Source organism: Danio aesculapii, chromosome 3 (genome assembly GCF_903798145.1).
Source record: "Danio aesculapii chromosome 3, fDanAes4.1, whole genome shotgun sequence".
NCBI classification, from domain to species: domain Eukaryota; kingdom Metazoa; phylum Chordata; class Actinopteri; order Cypriniformes; family Danionidae; genus Danio; species Danio aesculapii.
Window position 1 is genome coordinate 23526987 of NC_079437.1, and position 27071 is coordinate 23554057.

Below are 27071 nucleotides of genomic sequence, written 5' to 3' on the forward strand. Positions count from 1 at the left end.
TTCAGTTAGCTTAACAAGAAGTTACACTAAATTAGAAATGACGATCTCTGATCTCTCACTCTCTTCTCAGATGGAATGGTGGGCCAAATCAAAGGTTGCCATGGGCCAACTTTGGCCCACAGACCCTAGTTTGGACATCTCTGTTTTATAACAGTAACTTAAAAACCAGTAATTACTTTCCAGTTTTTGTTGTTGCCATATTTTTTTCTTATTGCTTCATTATAACAATATTTTGACAGCAAACATGATGTAAGTTTAATTTTTATATATTTTACAACGGTTAATAGTAAAAGTTTCACTGTATGTGCTGCTGTTCAGGTTTCACTAGCATATCTCAATATTTTTAATGGATAAATCGCGCCCTCTGGTGGAACAAAGAAGCACTAGCTTTAATAGCCATGCGACTTTATATCCTACTTTTGATTTTACCAATAGTATTTACCTTAAATCCTTTTAAGCCAAAAGTTAAAATCCGAAAAAATGCATTCTGTCGTTTTTATAAGCCGATTAGCAGGACTGAGTGTGAACTAAGGGTTAACTTTCGCTTTCGCTTCATCACTTCCCGCGAACTGTCCCGTATAATTAAGATTTGCTTCATTCAGGCGGGAGATTTGGAAACAACAACAATTGACTCTGTACGGCTTTTGTCAAGCCAAAAATACACAAATCCGGCGTACAGCTCAGACTTTAACAGGTACGTACGAGTTAAATAAGCAAATATTGCTTTTAGACCTCTGTATAGTTCAACTTTCGGCCTATTCTTCATGGCGATGCGTTGGACAAGGCTTCGTAATTATGCCGAACTGTATCTGGTGTGTTGTAGACTGTCTTCATGCCGCAGGCAAAGTTATTAAAAAGTTTTCATGTCGTATTTCAGATCGGTGAATTCATGGGAGTCATTGACCAAATGGAGTTGGACTTTCTAACGAATCAACAGTTGTTGTCATTTTTCCACCGCAAAAAGACGGAGATTTCGTGCATTGAGCAACCGCACATTTTCCTCTCACAGCTGAGAGACTACGACCTGTTGCCGGAGCCGCTGTTTGAGGCAGGAACACGCCCACCCTCACTCACACGCCCACCCTCACACGCAGTTCGGACCCCTTATCAAAAATTAGCATTGGTTTTATTATAGTGAACGTTTAGTAGCCATACTTTCTGACTGCTGTATTACAATTTGTATAGCCACAGTTATACTACTTATACCTTGATGAAACTGTATAATATTACATTTGTTTTTGTTTTGCCTGTTGTGAATCGATGGTTTTGTTAGATACGTTACAGATAATAATCTTTTATATCAATTAACATTATTGCTGACACAAACAAAACCCTGCTACTGTTACTTTACTAAAAGGCCATATTGATCATGTATGAAAATACCAGTGCTTGTTTTAAAATGGCACCACAGTAATATTATTAGGAGAGTCAGCCACAGCTTTCCAGTACTGGGTTGCTGCTGGTAGGGCATCCGCTGTGTAAACATATGCTGGATGAGTTGGTGGTTCATTACGCTGTGGTGACCCCTGATGAATAAAGGGATTAAGCTGTAGGAAAAGGAATGATTCAATGAATATTTTCCAATTTTGACTTCATCAAGCACCAGCAAACCCAGAGAACCCAGCCACAGAATAAAAAACCTTTGACATATTTTTTTTAAAATACTACTACATTTGGGCATTAATTGGCACTAATAAAACATTTGACTGCCAAGGTTATTTTATCTATACTGTATGTTGACTATGGCAATATTAGTTTATATGGAACCATAGTAATACTGTGTTTGCACACTTAACCACTGCAGTAACACCATGTATTTGGGCATTTCCACAGGAATAAAGAACAAACAAAACATTTCATTAAAAATATTCTTGCAAAAATACAACCACAGTACATTAAAGATGTGTTTCTCAACCACGTTCCTGGGGAACCACCAGCTCTGCACATTATCCATGTCTCCTTAACCAAACACACCTGATTCAGTTCACCAGCTTATTAGCAAAGACTGAATGACCTGCAATGGGTGTGACAAACAAAGAAGACTTCCAAAACATGCAGTGTTGGTGGTCCTCCAGAAACGTGGTTGAGAAACACTGCATTAAAGTTGATTTATTGAGTAACTCTTTATTTTATATTTATTTATATTATTGCTGGCACTAACAAATCTTTCTAATACCATATTTGGATTATGTAAAAGCTATATCAATCTGTTTTAAACACCATGCTCCTTTGGGCCATCTACTATGGAGATACAATTGTTTAGTCAATGAACCATAATAATACTCAGTGTTTCCACGCTTCTTGAAGGTACTTGAAAGTTCTTGATTTTCAGACATATGAATTCAAGAAAGGCCTGGAAAGTACATTAAAGCAATCACAGGTCCTTGACAGTGCATGAATTGAAAGTTTATGGAGTTATTTTAAAAGCTGAACAAAAAAAGTCTTAATTTAAATATGTTAAATTTTAGTCTTATACATTAACAAGAACAAATAATGCATTTTATCAATACTTCAGAAACCGCATTTGAATGTTGCCTGGATTAAAGCCTTGTATTAAGGTTCTTTGAACATGACTTTAAAAGTGGTTGTTTAAAAAGGTCAACATTTTTAACAATGACATTCAAAACATCATCATGACATTTTAATGTCAATATTTTGTATTCACAAGTGTCAAGTAAAGTGTTAAGTACATGAAGAACTTTCATGGAGCTATATATGCTGAGGGTGTGAATTACAAAGCTGCTCGATTTAAATGTATTAGTGATTTAAAAAGTCCTTGAATTTGGTGTCCAAAGAGTGGGAACCGTGAATATTATGCTTTTGCATATTTACAGTTGCACTACCATGTTTTTTGCACTACACAGGGTTCATACGGTCATGAAAAACCTGGAAAAGTCATGAAATTTTGACATGGCATTTTCCAGGCCTGGAAAAGTTTTGGGAAAACAGAAAAACCCTCAAAGTTTTGGAAAAGTTATGGAAAACAATTACCTGCATTCTTGAATATAGGTTACAGTGTTTCCTCTAGGATTTTTTCCAGCTGTGGCGGCAAGTTTTTGCACAGATTTACCAACTACCTACAGCGTTATTTCAATGACAAATGTCGTGAGCGCAGTATTACAAGTATTACATCGGATTTATGTAATACAAGCATGTGAATCTCTGCTTGCGTGCTGATTTCCTCTGTTCGTGCACAAAACTTCTTGCACGCCCTCAAATATACTCTCCTCAAGTGCAGATTTTCTTGTGCGCTCCCAAATAAATGCTGCTGAAGTGCGATTTAGCACGTTTATGTTGTGAGTGTCTCTCCAACATTTATTAGATTGGCTAGGAATATTTATGAATGTCTCCAATAGACCTACAGAGTGGAAAGTAAAGTCAAACGGCTATAAACTCCAGCAAGATAAAGTCTTTGTTTGGTGTATGCAGAACCATAGGCCTTTATCTATAAAAAAAGTATAATTATGGACACTGTTTATTCTAACTGAATGCTATACATCATGTTTGCTGGCCTCACGCATGTGGGTTTCCCCCACAGTCCAAAGACATGTGGTACAGGTGAATTGGGTAGGCTAAATTGTCCGTAGTGTGTGTGTATGGATGTTTCCCAGAGATGGGTTGCAGCTGGAAGGGCATCCGCTGCGTAAAACATGTGCTGGATAAGTTGGCGGTTCATTCCTCTGTGGTGACCCCAGATTAATAAAAGGACTAAGCCGAAAAGAAAATGAATGAATGAATGAATGAATGAAATTGAAATAATTGAAAAACCTTATTGTTTTGTCCTGTGTCATAAATGCAGATTTGGTGAGCAATAAATACTTCAAAACACCAAAATTTAACCCACCCAAAGCTGTGAAGTACCATGATATTAGTATTTGTTAGCATCAGTTTATTCTTGTGTTATTGTAAGAACTTAATAACATCTGGTCACATTTCCCTCTCTGTTTTTCTCTGTAGAAAGTGAAAAAGATGCACAAACGAGATCAGAAGCAGAAAGGAGTCTATGAGGTTCTGGACTGGCTGGAGAAAGAGAGATCTCAGCACATGCATAAATTCTGGCGCTGTGTGTTTAAAGATCATATCGTGCAGAAGTACCCCACGCTATGCCTGCTCAAAAACCAGATGCCAGATGCTGGTCACTGCATTTGATTGTTATAAAAATCATAGAGGCACTTACAGAATTTTGGATCAAGATTTTTTACTCTGTGTGGTTTTTTTCTATTCTTTGATCTAGTCATCAGTTTCTCAGAGGAGCCTCCAGATGCTGAGACACTGACAAAAGAGAGTGAAGGAATAATGAAGAAAGCGAAGCAGAGGAAAAACACAAGAAAGAGAAATAGAGATGGCAAAAGTAGTGAGGATAGTGGTGATCCAGGTCCGTCTTCTGCTTCCACTCCGACTCGCAAGAAACCAGCCAAGAAACCCTCATTCTGTGAGTCTTTGTGGTCTCAAGGGTTCTCTGTGTTTGCTGGTGCTTAATGTCCTGTTCCTAAATGTCACAATTGCTTTTATATCTGTGACAGAAACAAACATTTTGTAACCTGTGTCTCCTCTCTCTTTTTCAGCATCTCCTGTAAAGAAAGGAGACAATCAGGAGATTTGGATGTTTCCTATTTATAAAACCCAGTTGCCTGTAAAATGTGGGGATAAAGAAGGCACTCTCTATCGGGACAAACTGCCTAAAGGTTCACCGTCTTTGTGTTTTTGCTCTAGTTGCTACAAAATTTATAACAGTGTGTTTATATCATACTTTTTAGGGATGCCACAATACAACCTCCGCAGTTCAATATGCATATACAGTTAGGTCCATAAATATTTGGACATCGACACAATTCTATCATTTTTGGCTCTATACACCCAACACAATGGTTTTGAAATTAAATGAAATAAATCAAGATGTGCTTCAACTGCAGACTGTCAGCTTTAATTTGGGGGTATTTGCATCCAAATCAGGCGAACGCTGTAGGAATTACAACAGTTTGCGTATGTGCCTCCCACTTGTTAAGAGTCCAAAGTATATGACAGAATAATAATCATAAATCAGACTTTCACTTTTTAATACTTGGTTGCACATCCAAGTCTAGAACGCGTAGACTTCACCAGACGCTGAGTTTCATCCCTGGTAGTGCTCTGCCACAGCAGCTGTCTTCAGTTCCTGCTTGTTCTTGGGGCATTTTCCCTTCAGTTTTGTCTTTACCAAGTGAAATACATGCTCAATATCTTTTAGATCTTAATCTCATCTGTCCATAGGCTTTTTTGAGCTCTAATCTGGCCTTTCTGTTTTTGAGGCTCACCAATGGTTTACATCTTGTGGTGAACCCTCTGTATTCACTCTGATGTAGTCTTCTCTTGATTGTTGACTCTGACACACATACACCTACCTCCTGGAGAGTGTTCTTGATCTGGCCAATTGTTGTGAAGGGTGTTTTCTTCACCAGGGAAAGAATTCTTTGGTCGTCCACCACAGTTTTTTCTGTGGTCTTCCGGGTCTTTTGGTGTTGCTGAGCTCACTGGTGCGTTCCTTCTTTTTAAGAATGTTCCAAACAGTTGTTTTGGCCACGCCTGATGTTTTTAACTATCTATCTGATGTTTTTTTTCCCAGCCTAATGATGGCTTGCTTAACTGATAGTGACAGCTCTTTGGATCTCATCTTGAGAGTTGACAGTAACAGATTACAAATGCAAGTAGCACTTAAATGAACTCTGGACCTTTTGTCTGCTCATTATAATTGGGATAATTAGGAAATAACACACATCTGGCCATGGAACAGCTTAGAAGCCAATTGTCTAATTAATTTTGGACCCTTTACAAGTGGGAGGCACATATGCAAACTGTTGTAATTCCTACACCATTCACCTGATTTGGTTGTAAATACTCTTAAATTAAAGCTGACAGTTTGTTTAATTTAAAATCCATCGTGTTGGTGTATAGAGACAAAATGTTAGAAACATTGATTTCTCAATATTTATGGACCTAACTGTATATATTGCTTATTTTGTCTTGCTTCTAATTGATAAAACTCAATTATGTCTTATACTTATGTAAAAACGTCCCACTTGACGAGAATTCAATCAGTGTTACCTTAGAATGTAAACATTCAAGAAATTATGTATTGCCTGTAATGTTCCAGTTTCAGAAAATATCTTATTCCTACTGTCTGTGTATTTATTATTAATCAAACAACAGAAGATAATGAAATGACTGAATAGCTGTTGTAACTTAAAAATTTTTTATATACAGTATGCAGTGTTATATTTGATTATATTCTTCAGTTGCTTTACATGAAAACTGCTGTTAGGTATCTGAAAAGCAAGGTTTATTTTAGTATCTTTGCTATATTGTGTTCATTTGTACTTTTGTTTGTAGATAGATCTTTATTTTTATTTGACAGTGTGCTTATTTTTACTGACCATAGTGTATACAAAACCATGCTGAAACCATGACTTTAAAATCATGGTATGAACTGAACCGTTAGCTAGCTGTATTGTTGTTCCTCTTGTCTGAATGCATGCTGTCCATTTCTTCTCTAGGAGAGAAATGTATTTTGGCTCGGGGACTCTGGTTCTCCCCATCTGAGTTTGAAAAGTTTGCAGGGAAGGAAAAGAGCAAAAACTGGAAAGTTAGCATCCGCTGCAGAGATACACCACTTAAAAAACTCATCGAGGTAAATCGTGCAGACACACAGACTGAGAAACCATGAGATCTTTATTAAATGATTCACCATGTTGTCCTGGGTTGGTTTACTTGACGTGCTCGGTTTAGTTTCTTTCTATTTAGAAGTTTAATTTTTTTTAAGTTAACTGTTTTGATAAAAAAAATGTCTATGCAATATATAGATAGGTTTGTATTAGATCATTCTACTGTTTTGAGTCAATTTGTATTCCATATTAAAATGCAGTTTGCCAAAAATAAATGTTGTGTAGGAAGAATCTGTAATGTAATATATATCTGGATCTAAAAGAAAAGTCCATTTCTAAAATGTCACTGAGAATATTTTGCTATCCATTTTTTTACCATACCTAATATAGAGTATATGTAAACATAAATATATGTAGTTCAGTTCACATGCAAGGGGCAGCACGGTGGCGCAGTGGGTAGCACAATCCCCTCACAGCAAGAAAGTTGCTGGTTCAAGCCCCAGTTGGCATTTCTGTGTGGAGTTTGCATGTTCTCCCTGTGTTCGCGTGGGTTTCCTCTGGGTGCTCCGGTTTCCCCCACAAGTTCAGAAACATGCGGTATAGGTGTTATGAAGCGGACAGGAGACAGAGGTAAGGAAACGTTAGGGTGTTTATTAAATGACAACAAGGAGCACATGAAGGATAGCCAGGAGGATCAGGAATGATGTTGGGGTCTTTTCCTCCGTGGCTGGGTAACAGGAATACACGAGGATGGACAGCACACACCAGATACAGCTGACAGAGGATGACACAGACTTGGAAGGACTGGAAGACAGGACGATTCGGGAGGACCAGGAAGACTAGGAGGAATACAAAGAGAACAGGTAAGTAAATCGTTTGTTTTAGCTGAGGATGACTACGCTGGGTGGTCGCTCAGTTGTCCGCTTTCGTCGAGACGAGCCCGGACAATGAGCGACTGGAGTGCTGTGCTTTTATCTGGTGCTCGTGAATGTGATGCAGCTGTGTGCTCATTAGAAGTCAGGTGATGGTGATCTTCGTGAGTGGGGGTCGTGAGAGCCTGACCAATCCATGACAGTACCCCCCTCCCCAGGGCCCGCTCCTGAGGGCCGACACCTCCGACGCCGTGGTGGTCTCCCTCTGCCTCTAGGCGCTGGGAACTCAGGGTGGCTCTCATGAAACTCCACCATGAGACTAGGATCGAGAATATCAGCTCTGGGAACCCATGTCCTTTCTTCGGGGCCGTACCCTTCCCAGTCCACCAGGTACTCCAACTGGCCACCACGACGTCGGGAACGCAAGATCTCCTTCAACTGCGTAGACGGCTCCTTCTTCTAGGAGCAGTGGAGGAGGGGGTTCCTCTTCGTGGTCAGGCTCTGTGGAGGGAAGAACAGGATCGTGATAGGGTTTCAGGAGTGATACGTGGAATGTAGGGTGAATACGGTAGTGAGAGGGTAATTGTAGTTTGTAGGTGACGGGGTTAACCTGTTCCACGATGGTGAAGGGACCAACAAATCGGGGACTTAACTTGCGAGAGGGCAGTCGCATGCGTATGTCCCGGGTGGATAGCCACACCTTTTGTCCGGGTGTGTATCTGGGTTCTTCAGACCTTCTCCTATCGGCGGTACCTTGCTTCGACGGACTGCCCTCTGCAGATGTTGATGAGCCTCGTCCCAGACTCTCTCGCTCTCCCGGAACCAGTGATCCACTGCGGGGACATCAGATGGTTCGCCATCCCAGGGAAAGAGCGGTGGTTGGAAGCCCAGGACGCACTGGAATGGCTTTGAGTCCGGTGGAGGGTTGCCGCAGTGAATTTTGGGCATATTCTGCCCAGCCCAAATACTGGCTCCAGGAGTTCTGGTGACCACTGCAGAAGGTCCTCAGGAACCGTCCCACCTCCTGAATCTTCCTCTCTGTCTGCCCGTTGGTTTGGGGATGATATCCAGAAGAGAGGCTGACGGCCACACCTAGGAGCTTGAAGAAGGCTTTCCATAGACGTGAGATGAACTGTGGACCTCTGTCCGACACAATATCTTCTGGAATACCAAATGACCTGAAGACTTGATTAAAGATATTGTCGGCAGTTTCAAAGGCTGTGGGAAGACCTTTCAGAGGGATTAGTTTGACAAACTTTGAGAATCTATCTACTATGACTAGAATACAGGTATTACCTTCTGACGAAGGGAGGTCAGTGATAAAGTCCACTCCTAGGTGTGACCAGGGACGGTTCGGAATCGGCAAGGGATGGAGCTTTCCAGCGGGTAGATGACGTGGGCTCTTGGATTGGGCACAGTCCTTACAGCCCTGAACATATTGCCTCACATCCCTTGCCATGTTTGGCCACCAGAATCGTTGGGATACTAGCGAGAGAGTATTGTTGATCCCTGGATGTCCAGTGCCTAGCGAGGTATGTAAGGAGTGGATCAGATCTACCCGGTGTTCAGGTGGTATGAACTGCCGATGAGGAGGGCATCCCGGCGGAGCAGGGGCTTCCGGAGTGGCAACGACTGGAGGAGCGTTCCAGGTGATCGGACAAATGGAGATGTGTTCGGGAAGAATCTTCGTTGGGAGTTCTTCATGATCGTGATGCTCGTGTAAACGAGAGAGAGCGTCTGCTCTTAGATTCTTGGGTCCTGGACGATAGGAAATGGAGAAATCAAAACGTGAGAAGAAAAGTGACCATCTGGCTTGACGTGGACATAGTCTCTTGGCCTCTTTGATGTATTGGAGGTTTTTGTGATCTGTGATCACCTGGAACGGATGTTTGGCTCCCTCCAACCAGTGACGCCACTCCTCCAAGGCTAGCTTGATTGCTAGAAGCTCCCTGTCTCCTATGCTGTAATTCTGCTCCGCCGGGCTCAACTTCCGAGAGAAATAGGCACAGGGATGCAGTCGGGGCGGTGTATCATGATGTTGAGATAATACTGCCCCGACGCCGGTGGTGGATGCGTCCACTTCCACCACGAAAGGAAGATTTGGGTCAGGATGAGTCAGGAGTGGGGCCCTTGTGAACTCCTTCTTAAGAAGGCGGAAGGCTGCGGCTGCTTCTTTGGTCCACTCCAGTCCTTTGGGTTTACCCTTGAGGAGATTAGTGAGAGGTGATGTAATCCTGCTGTAGTCCTTGATAAACCGTCTATAAAAGTTAGCAAACCCAAGAAACCTCTGGAGCTCCTTAATGGAAGTGGGTTCTGACCAGGATAGAACAGCCTCAATTTTCTTCCCATCCATACGTATACCGGTTTGGTCAATGATGTATCCCAAGAAATGAATCGACTTCTGGTGGAATGAGCATTTCTCCGCTTTGAGGTAGAGGTGATGTTCTCTCAATGTGTGTAGGACCTCCGCAACGTGTTGGCGATGTTCGGCCTCACTCCGGGAGTAAATGAGGATGTCATCTATGTACACTATTACACAGTGGTGAAGAAACTCCCGGAGGACTTCATGAATGAAGTTTTGGAATACGGAGGGGGCGTTGACCAGACCGTAAGGCATGACCTCATATTCATAGTGGCCAGTAGGGGTCACGAATGCTGTCTTCCATTGGTCCCCCTCACGTATTCTTATCAGATTATACGCGCTGCGGAGGTCCAATTTAGTGAAGACTTTAGCTTCTCGGAGCTGTTCCAAAGCGGCTGGTACCAGAGGAAGGGGATATCGGTATTTTACTGTACCGTTATTTAGGACCCTGTAGTCGATGCATGGACGCAGCCCTCCGTCCTTCTTGGCCACAAAGAAGAAGCTTGAGGCGGCTGGTGATTTTGAGTGACGTATGTACCCCTGACTCAGAGCCTCCCTTATGTAATCTTCCATTGCCTGATTCTCTGGAAGCGAGAGCGGGTAGATCCTACCTCTTGGCAACTGGGCATCTGGAACTAGGTCGATCGCGCAGTCCCATGGCCGATGCGGCGGTAGCTGGGAAGCTCTCTTGGGGCAGAAGACATCATGAAAGGAGCTGTACTCCTTAGGAATGTGGATAGACTGCTTCTCAGGAGGGCTCTCGACCGATGTTGCAAACAAAGAAATGGGGTTCCGACCTTGAAGAGGGAGATTTGGAAAACAGGCAGGTGTACATCCAGATCCCCATTTCTTTATCTCTCCTGTGCCCCAAGAGATGATGGGATCGTGCTTCACCAGCCACGGGCGCCCTAGAATGATGTCCATATTTGCACCCTCCAGAACCAGAAATTGAATCCTCTCTTGATGTAACAACCCCACTTGAAGAAGGATGTCTTCGCATTGTCGATGGATACGGGTCGAAGATCGAGTGCACTGGGTTATCGGTTGTATCTGGTATATATGCGAGGACGCCTCAGTACGGAGGTGGAGTTGACGACAGAGGGATTGGGAGATGAAGTTCCCTGCTGACCCGGAGTCGATGAGGGCTGTGACAAGGAGAGAAATAGAGGCAGTAGTTATTTGTACGGTGGTAGTAAGTGGTTTACATTGTTCAATATTCGTACTGAATACACTCACTGAAGTCCGAATGGGACGAAGGGGACACTCCATACGGGTGTGTCCACTGACACCGCAGTATAGACACAGACCCCGGGTCAGCCTCCTCTGTCGTTCCGCTGATGTCAGTCTTCCAGACTCTATTATCATGGGTTCTGGTTCTGGAGAGGCTGTTGACTCAGGCGATTGGAGGAGTGCAGACGAGGGGGGGGATGGTGTCCTGTTGATAGGAACGGAGACGATCGGAACATCGGAGAGAATGTTGGATGAATCTCTCCAGACCCATTGTATCATCTAATGTGGCCAGTTGGATTCGGAGAGTGGGTTCCAAGCCGAGCCGGTACGTGGTCAACAACGATCTCTCATTCCATCCACTTGCAGCTGCTAGAGTGCGAAACCGGAGAGCATATTCCTGTGTAGATAGAGTACCTTGCTTTAGATGATACAGCTGCTCTCCAGCGGCTACTTCCCCATCAGAACGTCCAAACACCTCTTTGAAATACTCCGTGAAGGTAGTGATGGAATTCATGACCGGCCCGGCTTGGTTCCAGATCGTCTCAGCCCATTTAAGTGCAGGTCCAGAGAGTAGAGATACGATGTAGGCGATCTTCGACTTATCTGTGGGATATAGAGAAGGTTGCATTTCGAATATGAGGGAACATTGTAACAGAAAACCATTGCACTCCCCCGCTCCGCCTGAGTAGGGCGCTGGTCGGGCCATGGGACTGGAAGGAAGGGCCGAAGAAGAAACTGTGGAGGCGGAAGTGCTCGGTGCTGGTGGTGCGTTGGAAAGTGGAGCTGGTGGCTGTAGAATCCGCTTCAACTGGTCCACCAGCTCTTGAAGGTGATCGGGGGTGCTCATGTTGTCGTCGTTATGGGTCCGGGCTTCTGTTATGAAGCGGACAGGAGACAGAGGTAAGGAAACGTTAGGGTGTTTATTAAATGACAACAAGGAGCACATGAAGGATAGCCAGGAGGATCAGGAATGATGTTGGGGTCTTTTCCTCCGTGGCTGGGTAACAGGAATACACGAGGATGGACAGCACACACCAGATACAGCTGACAGAGGATGACACAGACTTGGAAGGACTGGAAGACAGGACGATTCGGGAGGACCAGGAAGACTAGGAGGAATACAAAGAGAACAGGTAAGTAAATCGTTTGTTTTAGCTGAGGATGACTACGCTGGGTGGTCGCTCAGTTGTCCGCTTTCGTCGAGACGAGCCCGGACAATGAGCGACTGGAGTGCTGTGCTTTTATCTGGTGCTCGTGAATGTGATGCAGCTGTGTGCTCATTAGAAGTCAGGTGATGGTGATCTTCGTGAGTGGGGGTCGTGAGAGCCTGACCAATCCATGACAATAGGTGAATTGGGTAAGCTAAATTGTCCATAATGTATATGTGTGAATGAGAGTATATGGATGTTTCCCAGTGATGGGTTGCAGCTGAAAGGGCATCTGCTGCATAAAACATGCTGGATGAGTTGGCAGTTCATTCTGCTGTGGTGACCCCAGAGTAATAAAGGGACTAAGTCGAAAAGAAAATGAATGAATGAGTTCACATGCACAAATTACCTTCAAGAGCTATTATTTCATATTAATATCTGTAAATCCACTACTGTTTTCATTCTTGATGTGAGAAAAAAGTCACCTTTGCTCCAAGTCCTGAATTGTTTAATTTGTTTAGGTGGTCTCACTCTTCGTGGACCCCTCATGGAAATGAATGAACTTTTGCACTTTTTTAAAGTTTGCTTTTGATGCTCTTTGTTTGAGGAGAGAAAATAATGTCCCTTTATTTTTATAAATGTTTTTATGGCATTCTTCAGAAAAACTTTGAACAAGATAAGCAATTTTACAAGTCACAAGATTAACTCAAAGCATAATAGGAGGTAGTAGGAAAAGTATAGATATAAAGCAACAGATGTACGGAACATATAACAAGTCATGTAAAACAAGTTTTGTTATATCATTCAGAATGAAGTCTGGGCTTTGTCTGTTTTAACACATTGTAACCTTAAATCTTTTCTTTCTCAGTTAAATAAACAATGAGACACTGCAATATGTTATGTTGTTGTTCATTTGAGATTTTAACATTACCACATGACTAGCTACATTAAAAACAGCGATTACTTGTATGTGTATGATCTGACATCATTTCCTTTCTCATTCTTTCAGGAGAATCATCTTCAGTGTCCACCGATGGAGAGAAGAAAGAGGAAATGTGTCCAAAAAGTAATTTGTCTTTCTCTGTATGATCAGGTTGTGTTTTTCCTTTGACATTCATCATATCACTATGTTCAATCCTGCAGAACAAGACAAAGCTGTTTTGCATCAGTTCATCGGAGAGCTCCAGTCCAAGTGAGAGCGAGTCTCTATCCTTCACATTCATTCACACTCAGTCTCTCCTGTCTGTCTGAATGCAGCTGCGTGTTTTATTCCTCAAGATTCAGAAACTACCGCCAGTTCAGAAGAGGAAAGTGATGCTGAAGACTTCCAGGAGGAGAGCAGGAGCTCAGGAGGAGGATCACAGATTAGAAGTAGAGTTGGTGATGAGGAGGAAGATGAGATGGCAGATCTGACTGTTTTCCAGGCTCCAGCTTTACCAGTCACCTGCGTCTCACTCACTGGGACTCTGTACAAAGACAGGTTTGCCACAGGTGGGTTTCTGCACTGAATGCACACACACACACAACTCTGCATGCAGTTGTCATGTTTGTGTCAGAGGCTTGAATGTGAGGAGTGTATGTTTATTTTTCATGTAGGGAGGCGTGGGAAGAGTATACGGACTGAAGTACGCTGGTTCACTCCGGAGGAATTTGTAAAGGAGGAACCCACTCTCACCGATGGACTCTGGAAAAGAGATATACTGTGCCATGGAAAAACTCTCAACTTTTTATGCAAGGTAACCAGTGGAAGAGAACGATACAAGTATATAATGATACCTATACTGTATAATGAGACAAGAGAGAGATAAACTATGATTATAATGCTGGCTAATGTTGGTCATTTTCAGAAAAAGATCCTGCAGATTCATTCTCTTCTGTGTGAATGTGTGAAATGCAGCCCTGGTCCAAAAGACCTGGTAAGAATCATCTTCATCTTGCAGTCAGTCATCATAAAGATTATATTAATGTTAAATTAAATTAAATTAAGCAGAATCTTGCATTAATTGTGCAATACAGTTACTACTGTGGGGGTATTATCAGGAATGCACATAATTCAGGTGTTGTGTAGGGATAAAAGGAAGTGCCCTGGATGGGTGTAAATCTTTTCTTTCCAATCACAGTTTTAAAGTCACCATTGGTGAACATTCATCTCAGGCCTTTTTGTCATGTGGTGTTCACCAGGGATCTACTTTAGCCTCTATTCTTTTTTTCTTATATATGCTTTCCCTGGGTTCTATTTTTAGAAAACATGTTCTGTCTTTCCACTGTTATGCAGATGACACTCAAATTTACCTTCCCTTAAAACCAAATTCAAGTGGGTTGGAGACTCTTATGTCTTGCCTATCGGATTTAAAAGCCTGGTTGTCTTTGAACTTTCTAGACACCAAAAAGTAGGACACAAAAAGTAAATCTAGGTAAATTAAGTATTTCTGTGAAGCTTTGGGTAAAAAATCTGGGTGATATCTTTGATGATGGCTAGAGATTTGATAAACAGATTAGCGCAGTGGTCAAATTCTGCTTTTTCAGCTTCGCCTCTAAACAGTCAAACCTATTTTATCTAGAAAAAACTTTGAAATTGCTTTCATTACTTCTAGATTGTACTACTGTAATTCACTATATTTTGGGATCAGTCAGACAACTCTATCCCGCTTACAGTTAGTTCACACCAGCCACGGCAACTTTTGTGTAGCGGATTTAATTCATTTAGATGTGATTCAAATGGAAGGCAACACAAGTGAGCCACTATTAATTATATATGACTTTAGCAGAAAATGACCCATTTTTTTCATTTGAACTTTTACAATTACATTTATGATAGATAAATGGATAAATAGGCATTTATAAATTAATATGACCGTGAACAATGTGAGGATCAAGCAACATCTAGAGCTACTCCTTTGAGAACCAGATCAAAAAGATTATTATTATAGCTGTCAGAAAAAGAAAAAAGAAAAAGAAAAAAAAGAAAACCTGACTGGCCTCAATGAAGTGTGCCAGTGAAGAAGCTCACCAATCTAAGTAGGTGCCATTCAAACCTTTCAGGACCATTCAAACCTTTAAAAACAAATAACAATAACTTGTATTGAATCCTAAATTGGACTGGGAGCCAGTGAACGGATGATAAAACTGGTGAGATACTAGCTCTAGCAGCTAAAAGACTAGCAGCTGCATTTTGAAACATTGATGATGATTTCCAATTCCTTAAAAGACAGAAAAGGCTTTAATTTGGCAATATTCCTTAATTGATAGAAACCACTTTTGATTACTGAATTTATTTTCTTGTCAAACTTTACCTCAGTCTCAAAAAATAACTCCAAGACTTTTTGCGCGACTGTGGACCTTAGGCTTAAACAAACCTAATTGTTGAATTGTAGATTCACAGACACTTGGAGGGCCAAACACTAGCACTTCAGTTTTTGATTCATTCAAGTAGTTGTCTAAACAAACAAAAAACAAAAAAAATGATATTGTCTAAACTGATGGAATTGTGAATGTTGAAAAGTGCAAACAGGTTTTAATCTATTATGTCATTCTTTCTGGAAAGGAGTTTTGTCGTAATAGTTTTCATTTTTAGCATGATAATGATCCACTAATTGCAGAGATAATTTGAAAACAGATGATGAAATACAGACAGCCATGAATATTACAGAGGCGGTATGAGGACCTGGACAGAAAGAAAGATATTACACTCTAAGCTTAAAGAAGAACTCTGGAAAGTACTAAAAGAAGTCTAATAATAAACAGCACATTATTTTAGAAAATGTCCAAACAATTAGAACAAAACAGTTCAAGCTGTGCTTGGTGCCAAGGGAAGCCAGATTAAACATAAAACTTTTTCTTGTTGTTTTTAGTACATATTTTCCATTTGTTTTTAATAAAGAGACTGATTAATTATATAATGTGCTTAAGTCTTAGGCCAACAAAGCTACAGATGCATGACATCTAGTTTAAAGAAAACCTTTCATTTTAGGCTATTGTCTTAATATTCTTGTAACTTATTATTTGAAAGTAAAAGTTCAGATTTCTGTTGTCATCGGTTAGCTGCACTGCTTAACTCGAGGTAGTTTTGGTTAGGCCTACTTATATTGATGTCCAGTGGTCTCCAGTAAATGCTATAGAAAACGTAGTCCCATGGACGTTTCTGGAGATCGCGAATTATGTAGCTGGAGGTCAGTATGGCTGCATTTCATATTTTAAGCGAACGCTACGGGGCAGTATAATGCTGTTCCTTTTTGCGCTTACCGGCTGACCGCTTACCTCCGTGTGGAGGGCTTTCCCACTGCAGCCAGTTTGTCCAGTTAGCTTGTCGTGTACATCGGCGGACTTGAGATAGGTTCGAGTCCGGGGAAGAACGGTTCCAGAAATCAGGTAAGACAAAAACAGAATCCAAAAAAAAATTATGAACAAGTTCATAACAGGGTGAGAATGTGGTAAAATCCAAAAACGTGGTAAAAATCAGACGAGGGCTTTTCTTTTTCTGGATGGTTTTTGTAAATTGTTGGTTGGGTTTAGGGAAGTAAGTGGTTTGGCGGGTCAATCGGTAAAATTGGTTGGGTTTAGGGAAGGAGGAGGGTTGGTCAGTCGATTGGCCGGTCACACAGTCAATCATTCAGTCAGTCAGACAGACGGTCGTTCGACAGCAGCCTCTGGTGAGTTTTCACAAGGGCACTCGCGAGAGACATTTGAGATACGAAAAAGCGCACACAGCGGCCTCTCGTGGATTCACGAAAACAAATGCTGAAAAATACGTACCTCCCGGGATGTATTTCGCGGTCTCCAGAAACGTCCACTGGACTACGTTTTCAGAATGAGCCTGGGTTGAAAGTTTTCCATATTCCAAAACACCGGTGTATCATATTTTCTCATTTTACTCTGGGACTTTCCCATTGTGGTGATCACAACAGATTAGTGTCACAGGGATCTTTCTGCTGCAGATTTTGCATATTGGCTCATCTAAACTGGCACTTTTTATTTCGGTTAAAATCCAAATATTGTCAGAAGGATGACATCGCTTTCGATTTTGGGATAAGAACGAATAATTTGGCTGCAATGACGGCAAGAAGCTGGTTTCAAACTCTATCAAGTGATTAATTGCCTAAAAAATTGTAACACATTAACCTTTTGAGATTAATTGCATGCATTACGTGTTAACGTTGACAACCCTTTTATATATCTGTGTGTGTTTATGTGTGTGTTTATGTTTGTATGTCTTTAGACTGAATAACATACTGCAATAAAAAAGTAGGATAGTGTAGGCTGTATTAAGATATTTTTCTTACTACAATTTATTTCACCGTGAACTTCTTCATTTGATTAAAGTGCTAATAAATCTTTATAGCTTAAATTGTTATAGCTTAAATCTTAAACAATAAATAAAGCCCTTTAGTCTAATACAACAGATTAACCTAAACCTTTACTGTATAACAATACTGTAAAAACAACCACTTGGAAGTAAATTATCCCTTATGTATCATGTTCTATGACTAGATGGACCAGAACAACGATGATGTGTGTTATGCCTGTCGCTGTGGGCAAGATCTGTCGTGTTGTGATGAATGTCCACGGGCTTTTCATTCAGACTGTCACCTACCAGCTGTACCTGAAGGCTCTGGGTAAGTGAGAAACAGATTCACTAAATAAAATCATTAAGACTGCAAAGCACATGTGTATACTCATCCTTCTGTATTTTAACACAGGAAATGGATTTGCACCTATTGCGTGTTAAAAACCAGTCAACAGTGGCGTGTTTCCAGTAACATGACTGAACAGGAAGCTTTTGATGCTCCAGTATCTCAATATATACTGGTAAACACACATACTCTATAACTATAACCATTCTTTTGGTTTTGGATATTTACACTGTTGGTGAACAGCCCTTAAATGTTGCCTTATAGTGCTCGAATCAGTTATAAGCCTAATGTTGTGTATGTGTGTTGTTTGTCTTCTGTAGCAGTGCCACTACCTGCTGTTATGTATGTACAAGGAGGATATCCAGAGGGTGTTTGTAGAGGATCCACGCCCAAATGTGAGTTTGTCCTGCTGTGTTTTAGGTGTTACTAATGTCTGTATCCCTCTCCTCTCATATCTTAGTTTAATTCAAATCAATACAATAATAACAATAAATAAATAATAATAAAAATAAAGTAGTACAAAATAAATTAGGAAATAAAGATGATACAAATATACAATTCTAAAGTATGATTCTAAAAATAAAAGAATGGCAGAGTCCAGTCGTCAACCCAAGTAGCAATATCAATATCATGTTTTCTTTCAGTGGATGAATAAATAAAACATTGTCAGCCAATGAGAATCTACACTGATTTAAAGAGCCCCTATTAGGGTTTTTTGAAAATTAGCTTCCATGCAGTGTGTAACAGCTCTAAGTGAATGAAAACATCCAGCTGAGGTTTAAATCTGTTTAAAACCTTTCGAGTTGGGTTCGGATCTTTTGCTTGAACGCGTCGATGTCGACACCGTACATCACCAAATATGAAGTTCCAGATCTGGTAAAATGTGAACATGCATTTGACTTCAGACACTAGTGGAGCGCTGGGGACTGATCATGATGCGAAGATGACGATCACTGACAGATGGAGATTCGGCTCTGGGGAATAAAGGGTTAAAGATCATTTTCACAACAACACCACAGTATAGCCAACCTAGTGCTGTGTTTGTTCCTGTCATTTTCTGATTTTTGATACAATAACCTAAGCTGCACCACGGCACTCATCAGCCGTTTACTATTGAAGGAAGCAGCAGAGACTATTATGTATGGTACTTTGTCAGACTTTGACAGGGGCTTTGTCAGTAACTGTTACAGTTCCTATAGACCAGTTTCTTCTCCCTCTGGACCATAACATATAAATGTAATTAAAATTGTTGCCTCATTTTGTGTTGTTTGCAAAATATGTGTTTAATTGTGTGTTCTAAGTTGTAATCGGCCCACACGGCTTGCAGTCCCTTATCTATTATAGATCAGTGCTTGTACTGTATTTCTCAGGTTAAATCTTTATGGACTATTGACATATTGAGTCCAAAACCACTTTAAAATTGTGATGCTTGCTTCTTCCTTTACCGATTTAAATACGTTTTGTGCTCGTGATCCTCGTGATGTTACTATGGCTACCATCAGCTGTTCCTCACACACGCTGCGCGGTCAGTTTTTAAAATAGTTAAACTTTTGCCACTGTGTAAATTAATATTAAATGTGTGTTGTTATTACTTGGGGTTAGGGTTGAGAGTAGAGTAATATGCTCGTGTTTAACTGCATTGCTTCAATGCATTCCTGTGTTGGGCTCTTACATACTCTCTGCTACTTCATAGTCCCTAAAGATTAGAATTTTAGAATTAGAGTTTGTCAATATGTGAGCAAATGTGCTCTCAGAATCAAGAAGCAGCATGATTGATAAGTGTTCGTGCGAACAAAAGAAAACAGATGAATACCGAATGAGAGGACGATCAGGCGCATGGTGAGACACAGGCGAATAGGCAATCCTCGCTCACTGACATGAGTGATGCACGTGACGTGATGCACGTGAATGCTTAAATGCTCCCGTTTCCTTGCGCGAAGCAACCGTGCCTGAAAACGCAACTAATGCAATTGTTTCTCTTTGAAATAGATTGGAAAAAAGCGGTGCTCATGCTCCCACAGTCCTGTTGCTTTCAAGAGATCTCCAGATTTTTTTAATGCAGCAGCTGTTGCCGCTTTCGTTTTTACCATTCTTTGAACAGATTATTACTGGGCCTAACGTTAACCATGTGTGCGCGATCATTCTTTCACTATTCCACACAGAATGTTTTTCACCTGCTTTCTTTTGCTTGCAGTTATTTTTGTTAATTTGGTTTAATTATCACCCTTTACAATAACATTTTATTGAATTAAAATGTATTTATTAAAAATAAAAGATAAATCCTAAGTGTTGAGTCCTAAACAGTCATATGAGATGAAAAAAAAAGTTAAGGAGGCATGTGGACATAACACATCATTTAAATCAAGTCATTTTAGCATGCCAATGTCAAATTTATGCATGTAAAATATATTTTTTCAACAACAACATTTTGGCTAGTGAAAATGGCGAGTGGCTAGTAACGTTGGAAAACTACTAGCCACAGTGGCTGGTGATCAAAAAAGTTAATGTCAAGCCCTGGTTGGCATAAACATGCATAAAATTATATGTAATGTTGTCTGTAACATTAGGTTGAAGAAATGTACATTATTATTATTTATTTATTTTAAAGAAATTGATCAAAATAAACTAATGTATCTCCAGGTGGACAGATACTCTGAGTTCATTTCTCAGCCAATGTGGCTGGACAGAATAAAGTCGAAGTTGGAAGATAACAAGTATCTGAAGTTTGGAGAGTTCGTCTCTGACTTTCGGCTCATTTTCAGCAACTGCGAGAAATTTAATCAGGTAAGAATCATTAGAACACATGAAACACAATAAATACATCACCAAAAAAGTACTTTTGAATTATACAAGGACATTATTAATGATTCATGAATAATTAATATGATGAGAGTATGTTTAATTCTCCAGTGTTTTGATTCTGGTGTGTATTTGTTCTCTTTTGCTCTCTGAAGGACAATGAGTTTGGTCAATTGGGTGCCAAACTGAAGGAAATATTTGAGGAGGAGATCCAGAAAATCTTCTTTATCCAATAACAGCTTTCTTTCCCAAATTGTTCAAATAAGTGGAGCTTTAAGTAGCTTTCAATGTTCAATTTATCCCATTATAATGTAAGTGAGGTGTAAAGAGTACCTGAAAAAGTTACATGTTACCAATTTGAAAACCACTTGAGTAATCGTCCTAGAGAAACATATATTATTAGCTCCTAAATATTTTATTCATATACTGTAGCTCAAAGTGCACTACTTTTTGCAACCCTGGCTCATTGGGAATACAAGCCCTCAGCTACATTTTTGCCAAACTGGGAAAAAATTATTTAATACAATTTAATATCATGTTAATAAAATAATTGGCATACAAATAAATAGCACAAAAACAACTTAAATATGTCTGTGATAGCCCCGGCTATCTCCATATGGATGACTTTTCAGGTGAGGTCAGTTTGCTTGGTAGCTAGCCTTGGATGATATCATACAGAAAACAGGTAAAAAATTATAATAATAATGTTAAATCATACTAAAATATGCAGCTGCTATGTGCTTTTCTCTTCTCGTTTGCTTTTGAAAACACTATCATTTGGATTTAGGGAAGGGGGAGGATCAGTCGAGTGTTAAATCCAGTCACGTATCTAGAGCACTTTAAAGAAATAAAAACTCAGCCATGGAGACAGTTCAGATTTTGTTGTGAAGCAGCTCTAAAAGTAAATTTTTATTATGTAATTTAAATTAGTTTCATTGGTAATAGGCAGTTCTACAATAGACAGCAATGTTGTTATTCAGCTCAAGGATTTCAGATTTGATTCAGTCTTTATTCACCTTTTAATATTGATTTTTAATAGATTTTTAATGTTGCGGAATGATTTAGTTTTTTAATCATTTGGATTGTTTTTTTTAATAAATAAACATGCTTTGTGCAAAAATATAGATGATTTTAATTTATTATAGTAGTTTGCTGTTCTGTCACTTCAATGTGTTGGTTCTTTTTGTTTATTTTATTTCTTTTGTTTATTTTAGTAAAACACTGAATAAGGATCTTTGATAAGCGCTTCAAATGTCTAGATAGATAGATAGATGGATAGATAGATGGATGGATGGATGGATGGATGGATGGATGGATGGATGGATGGATGGATGGATGGATGGATGCATGCATGCCCTGGAGAAGAAAAGTGGTCCAGAAACGGAGCCCGGAGCCACCCCAGTGTCTAGATGTTGCAACTTGGACACCTCAACCCTCCAAGACACCCTGAAGTAAATGCGTGAGAGGTAAGATCTGAACCATGGAGTGTGAAACCTGAGATTCTCATTTCATAAGGGTTGAGTGTTTTCACAGTGAAAACAAGCTGGTCAAATGCAAAAGGCTACCTCTGAAGTGGTTGGACATAGAGAAGCTCAATGGCAGTACAAACAGCAACATTGTTTACACCAAATCAATTCAAGCTTGAGGCACATACTTCAACACTCTCAAACATAGTTCCATGTGACTTACATTGACTCGGATAATCTTACGTTTTTGTTTTTTCTTCAGTTTTAATATTTTAAACTGCCATTCTCATAATTCACTCTTTAAAAGAGCCATTCTGGGAGATAAGCAAGTAACCCAAAGATTATTTTGTTAAATAGACATCTTTTTCACTCAATCTTGACGTTCAAGGATGCTTTAAGGCATTGTCCACAAAATACAGAATATTTAAGATGGCATTACAATTATGTAAAAATAAACTTAAGTGTAGCTTACCTATAACAATAAGCGAACTGATTGGATAGTTATTATTATTATTACTAGTTATTACTATTGCTTCTTTTACCAGTTTAACTGCAAACATATAGGTAAATATATAATATATTTTTCTCTATAAAATATGCAGTGTTTACAGTCAAAGTGAACAAATACAGTACTACTGTTACTGTTACTATGTCAAGTTTAGGTTTTGTGTAAAATATCTTTTTATAACAAATAATTCAGAAACTAAAAAGATAAGCAATAAGGTTATTTATGGAAACAAATTGTACATCTTCTAGTAGAAAACTTTATAAAAACGTACAAAAACATTTGCATGCAAAAGGTGATGCTAAAACATGAATGAAACATATGAAGTTAACAAACAAATACATAGGCTACGTACCTTGGGGGCCAAAAACTGTTCTAGTGAGTCGATTAGCTGAACTGAATCAAACGTCCTACTCAATTTTAAAACCGGTTCCATTCACTTTCGATTTATCACTTCCGCGAACTGTCGCAGTATGAGCGAGATCTGCTCAATTCAAGCGGGAGATTTGGAAACAATAACAACAACTGACTCTGCCCGGCTTTTGTCAAGCCAAAAATATACAAAATCCTCCATTCTGCTCGGTCATTGACTGGTATGAAAAATAATGCATTTTATGCTAGCAAACACCACAGTTACAGTCGCTATGTATTTGTGTGCATTGCTATGTTTCATTGCTATATTTTTAGACGATTAAACAATCTTTGTGCTGTTGTAAAGTTGTTTGAATTGATTGTTTTTAACGCATTATGTTCTAGATCTTTGAATTCACGGAAGTCAACAGCCAAATTGAGTTTCTAACGGATACGGAGTTGCTGTCTTTCTTAAACCAGAAGAAGACGGATATTTCGTGCATTGATCAACCAAACATATTCCTGACACAACTGAGAGACCACAACCTGTTGCCGGAGAAGCGTTTCAAGGCAGGCACACACTCCCTCACGCACGTGTATGCAGTAACTAAATAGCTTGGTTTAGTAACCATAATTTTAGACCGATTAGCTTTACCGTTTTTTTAACATGCACAATACCACTAGCTACCATGTTTTTAGTTGTAACCTGTGCGAAAAACACTAAACACTACTATATTCAAAAACAACAACACACTGTACATGTACTGTACAACATACTGGGGCATACTATCCAGAACTTTACACAATGTTATTTTGATAATTTTCTGAGTAAATTCATGATAGATATATTTAGTGCAAGACTTTTTTACGATAACAAAACCTATAATGGGCGACGCAGTAGGTAGTGCTGTCGCCTCACAGCAAGAAGGTCGCTGGTTCGAGCCTCGGCTGGGTCAGTTGGCGTTTCTGTGTGGAGTTTGCATGTTCTCCCCGCGTTCGCGTGGGTTTCCTCCGGGTGCTCCGCACAGATAAAGACAAATATAGATAAAGACATATGGTACTGGTGAATTGGGTTAGCTAAATTGTCTGTAGTGTATGAGTGTGTATGGATGTTTCCCAGAGATGGGTTGCAGCTGGAAGGGCATCCGCTGCATAAAACATATGCTGGATAAGTTGGTGGTTCATTCCGCTGTGGCGACCACAGTTTAATAAAGGGACTAAGCCGAAATGAATGAATGAATGAAAATCCATAATGTAGAAAAGATTTATAACTTATATATTCAGTTCTGTTCAATTCAAGCTTATTCGTATAGCACTTTTTACAATAATTAACATTTCCAAAGCAGCTTTACACAAAGGTACAAATTATTACTACATCACAGTAAAAAAATCGAAAAGTTAAAGTACAAATGAAATCAAAACTAACCATGTGATTTTGTTAGCTTACATTGCTAGTTTTGTGGTGAACAATTAATCTGTGTGTGTCATTAAAAAATACGCCCTTGTAATCTTTAATTGAAATCTGAAAATGCACTTCCTGTGTATTTTTTTTTCAGTTAAATTGTCAGATTAAGTATGTCTTAGGAGGTTAATATATTTTACCATGCTGCTTCTACTGTCAGTTTTGCCAACAAACAGAAATGGAGAAAAGGAGGTGTCTATTTGAATGTAATAACTTTCCCCAAACCCTTTTCCCGATCTTTCTGAATGAAATGCCTACTGTACTTTACTACATCCTTTCAGCTCGCAGTAGAAAAAACAATTCACGGCCACTGTTTTCTCATGTAATATTCCGTTTCTCTAGAAACTGCGTCACTATGAAAAAAAATGGTCGCAGCTTCCGCTTCAAGGAGGGGATCGAGTTTTTGCAGGAGTATGTCCTTGACTGTGGAACTACTTGCCGTTAGAGATTAGAACAGCCCCATCTCTATTTACTATTTTTTATGTTTTTAAAGGCGTCACGGTGGCCAAAGACATGCACTATAGGTTAATTGAGTTGGCTAAATCGTCCTAAATGTATGTGTGTGAATGAGTGTGTATGGATGTTTCCCAGTGTTGGGTTGCAGCTGGAAGTGCATCTGCTGTGTAAAACATGCTGGATGAGTTGGCGGTTCATTCCACTGTGGCAACCCCAGATTAATAAAGGGATTGAGCTAAAAAGAAAATGAATGAATGATGTTTTAAAATTTTGCAGCTGTAAATATGCCTGCATGATTTGGAGAAAATATCTAATTGTGATTTATCTGATCAAAATTGCAATTTAAAATGTGATTTGCTTCCATTTCATAAAAGAGCTACAGGTTTGATATGGTGGTTTTAACAGCTCCAAAGAAAGACCAGAAATAATCACAATGTATCCTACACTATGCTACTGTTTATTTAACACCTCTTAAACATTGTAAGGCATTTTTTCCAATAAATTTGGCAGTTGTCATGACAAATTAAGAAAAATAACTACAGTTTTAAATTCATTAAAATCTTATATGTAAAGATATATAAAACCTTTAAAACTTTACATTTAGATTGTTACATTTTTCACATTGTTTATAATAACGTACTTACGAACTGTCAGAACTTTCAAAAACTATATACTTGTTACCATATTTGATAGCATTGAAATAATCACAGCTTTTGCGATTTGAAATCGCGTCCTTTAGGATTGCAATTTTGGTTTAAAAACAATCGTGCAGGCCTAGCTGTAAAGCACTTTGGTCAGCCTGGTTACTTTGTTAAATGTGCCCTATAAATAAATTTACTTTGACCTTGTGTTGTGTGTAGGTTGGACATTATATAAACATAATTAACCTGCAGTTATACAGTATTGTCCTCCCAAAATGGTAATGTATAAAACATGTTCAATTAATTGTATTTGTGTATTGTATTTATTGTTTGTGTTGTCTTCGAAGTCCTCAGAGGGAGGGCATCATCTCCTCAAGTCCTTGTAGGGTTGGCATCATCTCTTCATAAGTTTTTTTAAATCTGTTTGAGTGATGCTGCGTAATCTCTAGAGGCCTCAGGATAGGCATCTTCAGGTGGAAATAGAGAGCTAGGAGAAAGACAATCAGCATAGCTGCAGTTCATGTTTTATTTGAACAAGAGGTATTAATGTCAGTGTGAAAGAATGCATTTGTAGAGATGCATTTAAGTGTATCTTACAGTTATGTGATGCATTATGTATATGCTTCACTATTAAAAATATTAGTCTTTAATGTAGTTTTAAACTGTGAGACATTATCATTATCATACTCAGACATTATCAGGAAGACTATTCAAGAGTTTAGGAGCCAGATATGAAAACGCTCAACCTTTGGTGGACTTTGCTATTGTGGATACTAGCAGAAGCCCTGTGTTTTGAGATCTTAAAGAGTGGGTGGGATAATAGGATAAGATAGAAGTTTGGTTAGACAAACATGATATTCATTATTTATAGCCTCATAGATGAGAAGCAATATTTTCTAAAGAAAATGGAACTTAACAGACTTAACAGGTGATATGCTCATAATATGTTGACCTGGTAAGGATTCTGACAGCTGCATTTTGTACTAGCTGAAGTTTATTAATAGAGGATGATGGGCAACCGGCGAACAGATCATCACAGTAATCCAGTCCAGAGGTCATAAAAGCATGAACTAGCTTTTCTGCACCTGAGATAGATAGCATGTTTATTAGCTTAGTGATATTGAAAGAAAGCTGTGAAATATGATTTAAATTGAACTGCCAATTCATCAAAGAGTGAGGCATCATGGTTTCAACAAAAAATTAAACATCTTTAAGTACGCCTGTTTTCAACATTGATAATAATAAGAATGTTTTTGGATTAGCTAATAAAAATAATAATATTAGAAGGATTTCTGAAGGATCATGCAACACCGATAGACTGGTATAATGATACTTTCCATCACATGAGTACATTACATTTTAAAATACATTCGAATATTGATTGTGAGACTGAAACTTTGGAAAAATATTCTATAAATATTATACCATCAGTTTACTCTTGTGCAGAAATGTTAGCGTAAGCTCTTCATAATATCTGACAACCTTATCATTTCTCTTTTGTCTGTAGAAGC

General features: G+C 39.4%; 1 protein-coding gene across 1 annotated transcript; it reads left to right on the top strand.

The window, feature by feature from the left end:
* The first annotated feature begins 572 nt into the window (after positions 1 to 572).
* sp100.1 (SP110 nuclear antigen, tandem duplicate 1) lies at positions 573 to 21754 on the top strand. The gene is made up of 16 exons (XM_056453434.1): positions 573 to 694; positions 878 to 1048; positions 3958 to 4135; positions 4235 to 4432; positions 4566 to 4685; positions 6531 to 6664; positions 13260 to 13316; positions 13394 to 13442; positions 13529 to 13741; positions 13847 to 13986; positions 14098 to 14166; positions 17738 to 17862; positions 17947 to 18055; positions 18201 to 18275; positions 20521 to 20664; positions 20835 to 21754. The coding sequence occupies exons 2-16, from the start codon at positions 890 to 892 to the stop codon at positions 20913 to 20915; spliced, it is 1851 nt and encodes a 616-aa protein (XP_056309409.1). The 5' UTR covers positions 573 to 694; positions 878 to 889; the 3' UTR covers positions 20916 to 21754.
* Positions 21755 to 27071: the final 5317 nt, after the last annotated feature.

Coding starts and splice junctions, on each gene's coding strand:
- sp100.1 (XM_056453434.1), top strand. CDS start 890: ATGGGAGTCATTGACCAAATGGAGTTGGACTTTCTAACGAATCAACAG. Junction 4,433..4,565: donor AGCCAAGAAACCCTCATTCT/GTGAGTCTTTGT, acceptor TCTCTTTTTCAG/CATCTCCTGTAAAGAAAGGA. Junction 13,443..13,528: donor ATCGGAGAGCTCCAGTCCAA/GTGAGAGCGAGT, acceptor TTATTCCTCAAG/ATTCAGAAACTACCGCCAGT.